This window comes from Macaca mulatta, chromosome 5, assembly GCF_049350105.2.
Source record: "Macaca mulatta isolate MMU2019108-1 chromosome 5, T2T-MMU8v2.0, whole genome shotgun sequence".
Classification (NCBI taxonomy): domain Eukaryota; kingdom Metazoa; phylum Chordata; class Mammalia; order Primates; family Cercopithecidae; genus Macaca; species Macaca mulatta.
In genome coordinates, this window is record NC_133410.1 from 77,007,448 (window position 1) to 77,019,835 (window position 12,388).

At 41.9% G+C, this 12,388-nt stretch overlaps 1 protein-coding gene across 1 annotated transcript in view; it reads right to left on the reverse strand.

Annotated features, from left to right (window-relative positions):
- SRP72 (signal recognition particle 72) overlaps positions 1–7,329 on the reverse strand; it is a 35,208-nt gene extending 27,879 nt beyond the window's left edge. The window contains 5 exon segments of the mRNA NM_001260722.1: positions 153–264; positions 347–490; positions 2,775–2,898; positions 4,834–4,954; positions 7,189–7,329. Coding sequence (NP_001247651.1) covers positions 153–264; positions 347–490; positions 2,775–2,898; positions 4,834–4,954; positions 7,189–7,297 — 610 coding nt within the window. The 5' untranslated portion in view covers positions 7,298–7,329.
- Between the last annotated feature and the right edge of the window lie 5,059 nt (positions 7,330–12,388).

The window sequence follows — 12,388 nt, forward strand, 5'->3', positions numbered from 1 at the left end:
AAAAAGAGAAAGACTACATGAACTTTGAGAAATTGTCACTGCATCGATAACTTCCATTTAATAATTTCACAGAAGTCCAGTGCAATTTTAGAAGATACTCTACAAAGTTATATGCACATTATATTTACAGGTAAGTTTAACAAACTTCCAACCTTCAGCCTTTTGCAGGATTTTCATGGCCTGGTTCAGCTGGCCTTGGCCTATTAGTGCACAAGCAGTGTTGTAGCACAGCTCATGTGTGCCTTCTTGGAGGCCCAAGTTCTCCTGTCAGGGGACAAAATACCAGTTAAATACTAAACATGAATAATACTTCACGACTGTATGGGTATACCACAAGGATACTCACTGGAACCACTTTTTCCCAATTGCTTTGAGCTGCAACAACTGCTGAAAGGTTTGTTTTCCTCTCCTCATCATAATCATCTTGAGAGTTTCGGACAAGATCTCTATATACCGCTAAGCATTCATCATAGCGTTCCAAACGGTATAACTGAATAATAAATAGCAAGTAAAAAATTAGAGACAAATATGGTGTTACATCTTTAATACCATGCAAATCTTTTTTGGAACCACTAAGTAGGAATCCTAGTTCAGCATAACGGGAACAATCAACTGCTTATGTTTTATAATTTTTAAATGAGTTCCACGTACTAGTCATACTTCCAAATAAATTACTTTTTGAAAATACTTTTAAAATGAATGTTCAATATATTGTGGATCTGTAGGCAGGATTCAGTTGAGAAAAGTCATTTTCTTTCTTTTTTTTTCTTTTCTTTTTTTTTTTTTTTTTTTTTTTGAGACGGAGTTTCACTCTTGTTGCCCACGCTGGAGCGCAATGGTGTGATCTCGGCTCACCACAACTTCCACCTCCTGGGTTCAAGAGATTCTCCTGCCTCAGCCTCCTGAGGTAGCTGGGATTACAGGCATGCGCCACCATGCCTGGATAATTTTGTATTTTTAGTAGAGATGGGGTTTCTCCATGGTCAGGCTGGCCTCTAACTCCCGACCTCAAGTCATTTGACTGCCTCAGCCTCCCAGAGTGCTGGGATTACAGGTGTGAGCCACCACACCTGGCCAAGAAAAGTCATTTTCTTTACCTTTCTTCTTGAAGTTAGTTAAGTGCCTAAGGCCGGGCGCGGTGGCTCAAGCCTGTAATCCCAGCACTTTGGGAGGCCGAGACGGGCGGATCACGAGGTCAGGAGATTGAGACCATCCTGGCTAATACAGTGAAACCCCGTCTCTACTAAAAAATACAAAAAAATAGCCGGGCGAGGTGGCGGGCGCCTGTAGTCCCAGCTCCTCGGGAGGCTGAGGCAGGAGAATGGCACAAACCCGAGAGGCAGAGCTTGCAGTGAGCTGAGATCCGGTCACTGCACTCCAGCCTGGGCGACAGAGCCAGACTCCGTCTCAAAAAAAAAAAAAAAAAAAAAAGGAAAAAGTGCCTAAATAGGTTGTGAAAGAACACCTTTATAGAATTCAACCCTGTTATCTAGATCTAAAGTTACAACGAAAATATTTTTCCACAACACAAAATGATTACTAAAACAGGAACAAAATTAAATGTTAAGAAAAAGACAATGTTTCCTAGAGTTCGCTATAATCTTCATTTTATCTTTCTTAGAAACCAGCTATCACACAAGTGAGTCTCAAGCAGACAGAACAGAATTCCTACTGATTTCATTCAAGTTGTGCTGAAAAAATAATAACTGCCACTCTAGGTCAATTAGTCCATTATGTATGACACAGGTTGATGTCTTTAACCTCAAAATGCTAGAATTTACCCTAAAGTTATCCAGTTTACCTTACAAGTTTTTTATAGACCTACAATCCATGAATTTGTCCAAATCTTTCTTCAACTCATTTGTATTATTAAATCCATACTACCTCCTGAGAACAATACATTCAATACAACATTATTTGCCCTAAATTGACATTTAACAGTCTTTAAGAGGAGGCCAGGCGTGGTGGCTTATGCCTGTAATCCCACTACTTTGGGAGGTCAAGGCAGGCAAATCACTTGAGGCCACGAGTTTGAGATGAGCCTAGGCAACATGGCATAACCCCGTCTCTACTAAAAAATACAAAAATTAGCTGGGTGAGTTGGCGCATGCCTGTAATCCCAGCTACTCGGGAGTCTGAGGCAGGAGAATCGCTTGAACCTGAGAGTTGGAAGCTGCAGTGAGCCAAGATAGTGCCACTGCACTCCAGCCTGGGCAACAGAGCGAGACTCCATTAAAAAAAAAAAAAGAAAAGAAAAACTTTAAGAGGGTTTTATTAACTATAATATACACATTTCTGTCCTCTTGTCATTAACAGCCCCATTTTACATTAGGTTTAATTTTATGTCTCAAAATACTTTAAAATATTTTCATGATTTCATGGGCTAGAATAATCTAAATTCTTATCTATCATGATATCCTTTATTTTAAATTTAGAATACAATATTAGTGAAATACTATTTCAAACCTGTTGAAGTATACAAGCTCAATGTGCTTTATCTTTCTAACTCAAAAGTCAAAATTAAATAGATTAGTTCTTTTACTTTCTTTGATTTCCTAATTACCTGAGGAAGTCATTTGTTCATAGCATGTTATATATGCAACTATTTGTATGAAGATCAAGAAGAGGGATTATGTTCAAACCTCAAGGACTGGTTTGGTGGCTAGTGTTGTGGAGCATCAGGATGGGCTGGGTTTCCTCAACCCTGCTCCTTGCTAGAGGTAGTCATGCTCACTCAGGATCACTGTCAACATGTATTTAAAAGCAGTAATTACCACTTGTCCATAAAGCTCCTTCAGTTTGTCTGTCTGCTGGTTAGCACTTTCTATTGTCTTCAAGGCATTCTCAATTCTGTTCAGCCTGTACTCGCAATATGCCTTTTCAAAGGAGAGAGAGTTACTGAAGAAGGAAAAAAACCAGTATCTGATTATTATCTAACAATGCAATGCACCCAATATATAGAACATCGCTCTAAGCACTGGATTTAGTCCTGATAACAGATGAGAAAACTGACAAAGGTTAGAGACTTATCTAAATATCAGATAGCTTGTAAATGTCTATCAAACATATAATTAAGCATATATCAGTTTCCCTAGCCTTTCTTTCATGGATATTCTTATTAAAATAAACATTTAAGAAGGAAATCATTAATCTGCTAAATAAGTAATTTAGATACAAAGATAATTTGAAGGCTGCTTTAAATGGGTTGTTTTGGAAGTTTCTTAAATTCATTAACAAAACAATAAGCCATATAATGCTTCTTTAAACTTGTTTAAGAAACAAATGATTAGCAAAGAAAAAATAACTATAAATCTTAAAAGAAGTACCTGTAATCAAACAACCGGTAAACACTACTAACATACAAACACTTAAAAATTCATCTACATTAATGTGATACCTCATTGATGATGTTTCAACCATAATCCATGAGGAAAAATATTTATTAAAGCAAAGGCCAATGTCCTTTATTTACCTACCTAACAAAAAATTTATTTTTGGGCCAGGTGCAGTGGCTCATGCCCGTAATCCCAGCACTTTGGGAGGCCGAAGCGGGCGGATCACTTGAGGTCAGGAGTTCAAGACCAGCCTGGCCAACATTGGCAAAACCCTGTCTCTACTAAAATTACAAAAATTAGCCCGGTGTGGTGGTGCACATCTGTAATCACAGCTACTTGGAAGGCTGAGGCAGGAGAATTGCTTGAACCTGGAAGGTGGAGGTTCCACCAGCCTGGGCGACAGAGCAAGACTCCGTCTCAAAAAAAAAAAAAAATTTATAAATACTTTTATCCAAGACTCATTGACAAAATGTTTTTGAAAATGTCTCTCACAAAATAGCCCAAAATCAAGACACTGAATTTTAGCACAAACATATTTAATAGGAGAAAAGCAGCATTGCCTCCATTTCCCTTTTATTTTTAATAAAGTTTAAAATTAATTTTTAATCTCTGTAACACATTTATACGGCTCAAATATAAAAAGAAAAAGATGTACAGTAAGAGGCTTTATTTCCACTGCTACCCAAATCTAACCCGTTCCTATTACCTCCTACAAATGACTTTTTTTTTTTTGAGACGGAGTCTCCTCGTTACCCACGCTGGAGTGCAATGGTGCAATCTCAGCTCACTGCAGCCTCCGTCTCCTGGGTTCAAGCGATTCTCCTGCCTCAGCCTCCTGAGTAGCTGGGAATACAGATGCTTGTCACCATACCCAGCTAATTTTTTGTATCTTCAGTAGAGATGGGGTTTCACCATATTGGCCGGTCTGGTCTCAAAGCCCTGACCTTGTGATCTGCCCTCTTTCGGCCTCCCACAAATGACTATTTACTCATTGTTTCTCTTTATATTGTTTGTTTTGCAAATACAGGCAAATGGATATATAAATTTTTACATCCTCCTCCTCTTGCAAAAGCAAGTATATTGTATATTGTTCTGCACCTTATAAACCAGTATCCCATTAATATGCTTCAAATTTAATTTCAATACTTTTTTTTGGAGCCTAGGTGTAACAGTAAAGAAACTTTGACTGAGTTATTCTCCCTACATCCTCCAAGGACTCATAATTATGCCCCACAACTCTCTATGGTTCACCTCCTTAGTGGTTCAAAGGAAACACAATGGTTAAAACAAACAAAAAATAGACCCTCTAAGGCTAAAAGAAACAGAAGTTACTAGTATTCCTCCCAGTTTCAGAAACATTATTGACAAGCAAAAGGGGAAAAAAAAGGAAGGAAAGATAAAAAAAATCAGCAAATAGTTGGGGAAAAAAACATGGAAGAGATTATAGCTATACTAAGTGTTTCTAATAACTGTACAAGCAACTAACTGAATCACTTACTTGGCTAACACTTTGGTGTGAGTATTGATGACATTCAAAGCTTCCTTGAAACTTCCATTCTGGATAAGGCATACCACTTTACAATGCAGGGCAGTTACGTCATCTTTGTTGATCTGTAGTACTAGAGAACAATTTTAGGAAAGTCATTTTTAAATCCATTCCTTTTCACATTTTTACTAAATTTTCCCATCCTGTCTCTCCGAAAGCTAAATTTCTAATTTTATTGCAGCAGAAATAATTGGTCAGAACAACTAGAAGAAACAGCAACAAAGCAAAACAAACCCAGAAAATAACTAATCTTCACTTTTAACTTAAGAAGTGACAATAAGGAGAGTTATTAAATTTTCAATGAGATAAAGATGCCCAGTATGCATGTACCAAAAAAGTGCAGTGAAATAAAGAAGAAAGAAGCAATTTCTCCAGATATTTTATCTTGAAATGCATGCTACATTCTGTATAGTTCATTACTTCACAGGGAAACAGTTCAGGTAGAATTTGGAAGCAGATGACCTAGGTTTGGTGCAAGCTTGCCACTAAATGCCTTGAGGTCTTGGGTATATCGCTTAACAGCCAAATCTTAGTTTTCTGAGCTACAAAATGATTAGAAAAGCATTACTTATTTAATAAGGTTACTGAAAACACGAAATGAGAATATTTCGGAAAAATTTTATAAAATATAATGCAGAGGCAATTTATCTTGCTGGCAACGTTTCCGAAAATCATTAAAATTTTCCCTTTTCACCTAAGATGACCAAAGTATAAGGAAGAACTCAGGTGGCAAGTTTCAATGTTAACAACTGTTCGGTATTAAAATGACCAGGATCATCGCTACTCTTGTTCCTGTGCAACTACAGAAGTCCAATTCTCAAAGAATCACAAGAATTTCTACCAATTAAGAAAACATACTGGTGAACAAGTTGACAACCTTTGCTGATTAAAAGAATTCCTGGCCGGGCGCGGTGGTTCACGCCTGTAATCCCAGCACTTTGGGAGGCCGAGACGGGCGGATCACGAGGTCAGGAGATCGAGACCATCCTGGCTAACACGGTGAAACCCCGTCTCTACTAAAAAATACAAAAAACTAGCCGGGCGAGGTGGCGGGCGCCTGTAGTCCCAGCTACTCGGGAGGCTGAGGGAGGAGAATGGCGTGAACCCGGGAGGCGGAGCTTGCAGTGAGCTGAGATCTGGCCACCGCACTCCAGCCTGGGTGACAGAGCGAGACTCCGTTTCAAAAAAAAAAAAAAAAAAAAAAAAAAAAAAGAATTCCTGCAAAATACTACACTGCTACTAAGTACATAGTACTGTTTGGAAGGCTAGAGTTAATTCAAACAAATTTAGGGATAAATTCTAATTCGTAGCTATTCTCCTCAATGTCTGAAATCACCAAAAGTGCACTGTGGGCACAATCACTACTTTTCACGTTAACCCAGTACTAGAGTGTTGAAAATTATTTAGACAGCTTTCTATGTTACTGACACGCCTTTTAGGTTAATACTACTCTGAACAGCTAAGCCGTGCCTTGGTAATTACATTTCCAAACATAACATGCACAGGCTGTATCTTCACTAGAGAAGAACTGCGCACCACCGAGAACATTAAGTAGCATGGCCACGCCACATTCCAGGTATGTAGTAAAGAACAAAAGGATACGATGAATGAAACCTCACAACAAAGGCAGTAAAACCCTAAACTATCCCTTACAAGGCAAAAAAAAAAACAGGCCAAACTTTTCTTCCGACATTTATCCAGTGTTGGTGCTTCCACACACTTAATTTCTAACTTAACATGAAGAGATCCCATCTGTGGGAATGACAGGCCTGACATCCAGATCCAGCCCTTTCCTCTCGCCCAGTAGAATACGTACAGCTTCCACCCGGTCAGCACCAGCTTCTAAACTACGTGTCCCAAGCAGGTTCCTCCCCCTTTAGCGGCCAAAGAGAACAAGCTCCCTCAGTAATACAGTCCTGATCACTGCGCTCAAGATGAAGAAGAAAAGGAGGCACTTTGGAATATTTGTGAAATAAAACAGCAAAGAGGGAGTCAAATAAGAAAACAGTTTGAAATGGGCTCCGAGAGCTGCGGTCTCTTTAAAACCTGCCCTCGCTTCCCGCGGGGGGTAAAGAGGGAAGTACACGTGGCTCTAAGCAACCAGGGACCCCAGGCTGACCTGGTGAAGCCGAGGGGTGAGACCTGCGTCTCCCGGACGTTCGGGCCCGAGCCGGCGGGAGAATGGTCGGGGGGGTTTCGGGGGTCTCCCCTTCCCGTGCCTCCCGCGCGAGGTGGTCTCGCGCGCCGGAAACAGGCCGCATCCTCCCGCCGGCCTGGGCCCGCCCCAGTGCCCACCCCGACACTTACTCTTATTGACGGTCTTGAGAGCGCGCGTGAAGTCGCCGTTCTGGCCATACCGGTTCACTTCACTCCACAGCGCAGGCACTGACACCCCCCCACTGCCGCTACTCGCCATCTTGGAGGAGACGAGGGGCGGGGCGGGGCGACCTCTGCCCCGGAAGAGGATCTCTAAGGCTGCCAAGAGGAGGAGGAAGTTGATGATTGCTAAGCGTTGGGAGCGTCTTCAACTCTGAGGCAGCATCAGAGACCGTAATCTTCTGCTCTCGTGGCAAGAAATTTGCACGGATAGAGTTGATGCACCTCACTTGAAGTTGGCCTGGAGAAAGAGGCGTCGGACTCCCGGACGGGGTTGGGAAACGGTCACCAGTTTCGGCTCAAAGCAGCGTGTTTCCAGGAGACCGCCATGGTCGAGGCAGCGTCCCGGTCCCACGGTGCGGGCCCAGACGATCATTTGTGGGATATAAATAAAAGGACTATGAGGTGGTAAATGAAAGACTACCAACTAGAAGCCGTAGGGAGTCATTTGAAGGAGAAATAGGCACGGCTTGTCGGTGGTTGAGGGAAAGGGATCTTGAAAGATGATTAGGAGAACTTGGGTTCTGGGGAAAGTAGGGGAGGACATTCTGGCAGAGAAGCAAACGTGAGGAAAGGTAAGAAGGCAAGAATCTCCCATTACAAAGGGTTTGGTGAAACCCTCTGCCTGTCATTTTCGCTCCGTTCGGGAGCAGTGGGCAATAAGCTGAAAGGGTAGTGGGGTGAAAATGCCCGGGGTCAGTTCCTGGTCTGCGACTCACTAGATGCCTGACAATAAACAAGTTACTTAGCTTCCGGGAGTCTTTTTTCCCGACTGTGAAATAGGGATACTATATTTGTTCTAGAGATATAAAATATTAGGGTTTGCTTACGACCTTAGTATCAAGATGTGTTCAGGTGTACGAACGGAATGGTATCTATTGGGTACGCTTGGTGTGAGCATTTTTTTTTTTTTTTTTTTAAGAGACGGGAATCTTGCTGTGTTGCCCAAGCTGGTCTGGAACTCCTGGGCTCAAGCAATCCTCCCACCACAGCCTCTCCAAGTGCTGGGATTACAGGCATGAGCCACCACACCCAGACGATGTGAGAGATACACTTGATGTGAATGTTGTATTTTATTGAATGGCCTGCTTTTCAGACTCATATCTTGTCATGACTTTTACAACTTCTGCTACTCCGTCTGTCCCTCAGGAACCTAGCTAACTTCTTTTTTTTTTTTTTTGAGACGTAGTCTAGCTCTGTGACCCAGGCTGAACCTCACTGCCATCTCAACCTCCTGGATTCAAGCGATTCTTTTGCCTCAGCCTCCCAAGGAGTTGGGACTATAGGCATGAGCCACCGTGCCTGGTTAAGTTTTGTATTTTTAGTAGAGATGGGGTTTCACTATGCTTGGGTTGGTTTGAGACTAACCAAGCTAGTCTCAAATTCCTGACCTCAAGTGATCCGCCCTCCTCAGCCTCCCAAAGTACAGGATTTACAGGCCTAAGCCACTGTGCCTGACCTTGCTAACTTTTTTGTCTTTCAGTCTTTCTGGTTCTACGTTGAAAGTTACTTTGAGGAAACATTTGATTTTGCAGACTGGGCAACCTTGTGAAGCAAAAAATGCCAACTATGTGCCAGGCAATATGCTAGATCCTAGGGATACTGCAGTGAGCAAGGTAAATATGGTTCCTTGGCCTCAGAATTATAGTCCATATAGAGTGAGATAACCCTTAATTGATTGCATCCTCTTAGAACGGGGTCCCCAACCCTGGTACTGGTCTGTGGCCTGTTAGGAACCGGGCGGCACAGCAGCAGGTGACTGGTGGGCCAGTGGGCAGTACGGCCTGAGTTCTTGTCAGATCAGCTGTGGCATTAGCTTCTCACAGAAGCTCAAACCCTATTGTGAACTGGGAATGTGAAGGATCTAGGTTGCTCACTCCTTATGAGAATCCAATGATAAATGTAATGAGCTTGAATCATACTGAAACCAACTGTCCAACTCCTGTGGAAAGATTGTCTTCCCTGAAACCGGTCCCTGGTGCCAAAAAGGTTGGGAGACCACTTATAGGAGATTCTGTCTACTTCTGAGCACTGATAATTAAGGGTTATCTCACTCTGTATGGACTGTAATTCTGAGGCCAAGGAACCATATTTACCTTGCTCGCTGCAGTATCCCTAGGATCTAGCATACTGCCTGGCACACAGTAGGCATTTTTTGCTTCACATTCCTTACCTAATCTGTGAGTTCCTTGAGGGCAGAAACTGCCCAGCTCCTGATATGGCATATGGTGCCCTGCCATATTTTTGTCTGGTCCTTGCAGTATATACAATGCAAACAGCATGAAAGGTGGCTTGAACTGTAGGTGCTGGAGGGTGTAATTCTTGTCAATTAGTAAAAATCATGAGAAGAGCTTTAGACTTTTACTGACTAGAATTGTCAAAGGTTTCAAGCCAGTTATGTTTAGATTTAAGGGGATGGGAGCTCCAGATGACAATGCTGTGTGAGAAAATTGGGTATACCCAACCAACATTTTGTTGTATTGTTATTCTGAGAAAATGTAGATTCCACTGTATTTTCCAAAGGTGTTTATATCCACTATCCTCTCCAAGTTAAGAGCCACTGCACTAGTATTACTTTTTAGAACATTGACTTTATATAAGAATTGGTAATTTTGGTTTCTATATCATTCTGATCCCATATATTTTGTAGCTTTTAGAAATGCTCAGAATTCTGCTGCTGTGGACTTGTTTCTATGTCTTATGTCATTTTAATGGAGTTTTGTGGCAAACAGCCTATAAATTTGGGGCTTAACCTGCCGTTTTTGAAACAGGAATCTTCCAAACCAGAGTGGCATTTTTTTTTGTTTTGTTTTGTTTTTTTAAATAAACAACAAATTTACATCTCACATTGTGAAGGATGGAAAGATTGTCTGGTGAGGTCCCACTCATAGATGGCATCTTCTGTTTTCAGATGGTGGGAAAAACACCAGACTGATCTCCTAAAGCATGTATCTGATGCCACTTTCCTACCCTCCTGATAAAATCCGAACTACAAAGACTAGCAGTAAGGGCTTTTGTGATCTGGCCTCTGCTTGCCACCTCCCCAACTCAAATAGGTCTCCTTACTCATTTCCTAGCCCCCTTGCATGCTAGTCATCTCTAACTTCTGTGTAGTTATGTGTCCCCCTACCTCCTGGAATCTGCACTTTTATTCATTTGACAAGTGTTTAAATGTCTTGTATATGCCAGTGCCATGTATTACACCAATTGCTGGGATACAACTGACAACAAAGAAGACAACCCAGTGTAATACAAAATTTATTTTCTAGTTGGGAGAGATGGGTAATAAATATGTACTATGGTAGCAATAAGTTTACTGAAGAAAATTATGGAAAGCTAAGAGAGATTGAGTATAGACTGTGGAGAATTATTTCATTCACAGTATACAATTGTTTTCTAGAGATCAGAGAGCCCTTCCTATTTCTGTGTATTCACAATACCATATTGTTAATTCCATGTTAAGACTTAATATGGTGTTTCGAAATTGTCTGCCTCTGGAGACTCCAACATTAATTGAGGGCAGAAGGTTAATTTTGTTCATCTTTGTATTCCGAGAGCCTCACATATACATAGTAGGCTGTATTCGTTCTCTAAAAAACACAGAACCAATAGGATATGTGGAGATTATGAGAAACTGGCTCTGCAAAATGGAGGTGAAGTCCCACAGTCTGCCTTCTGCAGACTGAAGGCCCAGGAAAGCCAGTGTAGTTCCAAACCCAAAGGCTTGAGAATCAGGGGAGGCAATAATGTAAGTCCTAGTCTGAAGGCCTGAGGACCAGGAGCACCAACGTCTGGGGGCACGAAATGGATGTCCCAGCAGTTCACCCTTCCTCCCCCTTTTTGTTCTATTTAAGTCCTCAATGGATTAGATGACGCCCACCCACATGGGTGAAGGCAGTCTTCTTTACTCAAGTCTACTGATTCAAGTGCTAGTCTCTTCCAGAAACACCATCACAGACGCACCTAGAAATGTTTGACCAGCTATCAAGGCATCCCTAGCCCAGTCAAGTTGACAGAATTAGCCATCTCATCAGTATCCATAATGTATTTTTATATTAATGGATTTAGCCATTTATGATTTGAGAAGCTTCTGTGTACAGTATCTTTTTTTTTTTGGCAACGGAGTTTCACTCTTGTTTCCCAGGCTGGAGTGCAATGGCTTGATCTCAGCTCATCACCTCTGCCTTCCGGGTTCAAGCAATTCTGCCTCAGCCTCCCGAGTAGCTGGGATTACAGGCATGCACCACCATGCCTGGCTAATTTTGTGTTTAGTAGAGAGGGGGTTTCTCCATGTCAGTCAGGCTGGTCTTGAACTCCTGACCTCAGGTGATCTTCCCGCCTCGCCCTCCCAAAGTGCTGGGATTACAGGCATGAGCCACCGCACCCAACCTCATGTACAGTATCTTATGGTATCTTGTCCACTCAGAGGCAAGCAGAAGAAATATTTAGCTCCATTTTATAACTTGATTTCCATTCCACTATTTTCACTGTACTGCAATGTGAGATTAACAATTCCACCCCAAGTATTTTGAGGTGTGGGAAGCTGGATGTAAAAACACCATTAAAAACAACTCTTTTCAATGGCTTCCTAAGGTTGGCTGGGCTGAAATGGCAGTTTGTGGATGCTCCGTGGCACATTACACTGCCCCTTTCTTCATATTTTTAGAAGTTAAATCAGCTGATGGCAATATTGAATTCCAGGTAATTTTCTTTCTTTTCTTTTTTTTTTTTTGAAACAGAGTTTTGCTCTTGTTGCCCAGGCTGAAGTGCAATGGCACAATCTCTGCTCACCACAACCTCTGCCTCCCAGGTTCAAATGATTCTCCTGCCTCAGCCTCCTGAGTAGCTGGGATTACACGAATGCGCCACCATGCCTGGCTAGTTTTTGTTATTTTTTAGTAGAGGTGGGTTTCCCCATGTTGGTCAGGCTGGTCTCGACCTCCTGATCTCTCAGGTGATCCGCCTGCCTCGGCCTCTCAAAGTGCTGGGATTACAGGCATGAGCTACCATGCCCAGAGAATTCCAATTTTTATGGTGAATGAATTCCACTCATACTGTTCTTCAGTCTGCCCAACAGATATTACATAACACATTTGTGTGCCATGATGGGCCTTACATATATTGACTCATG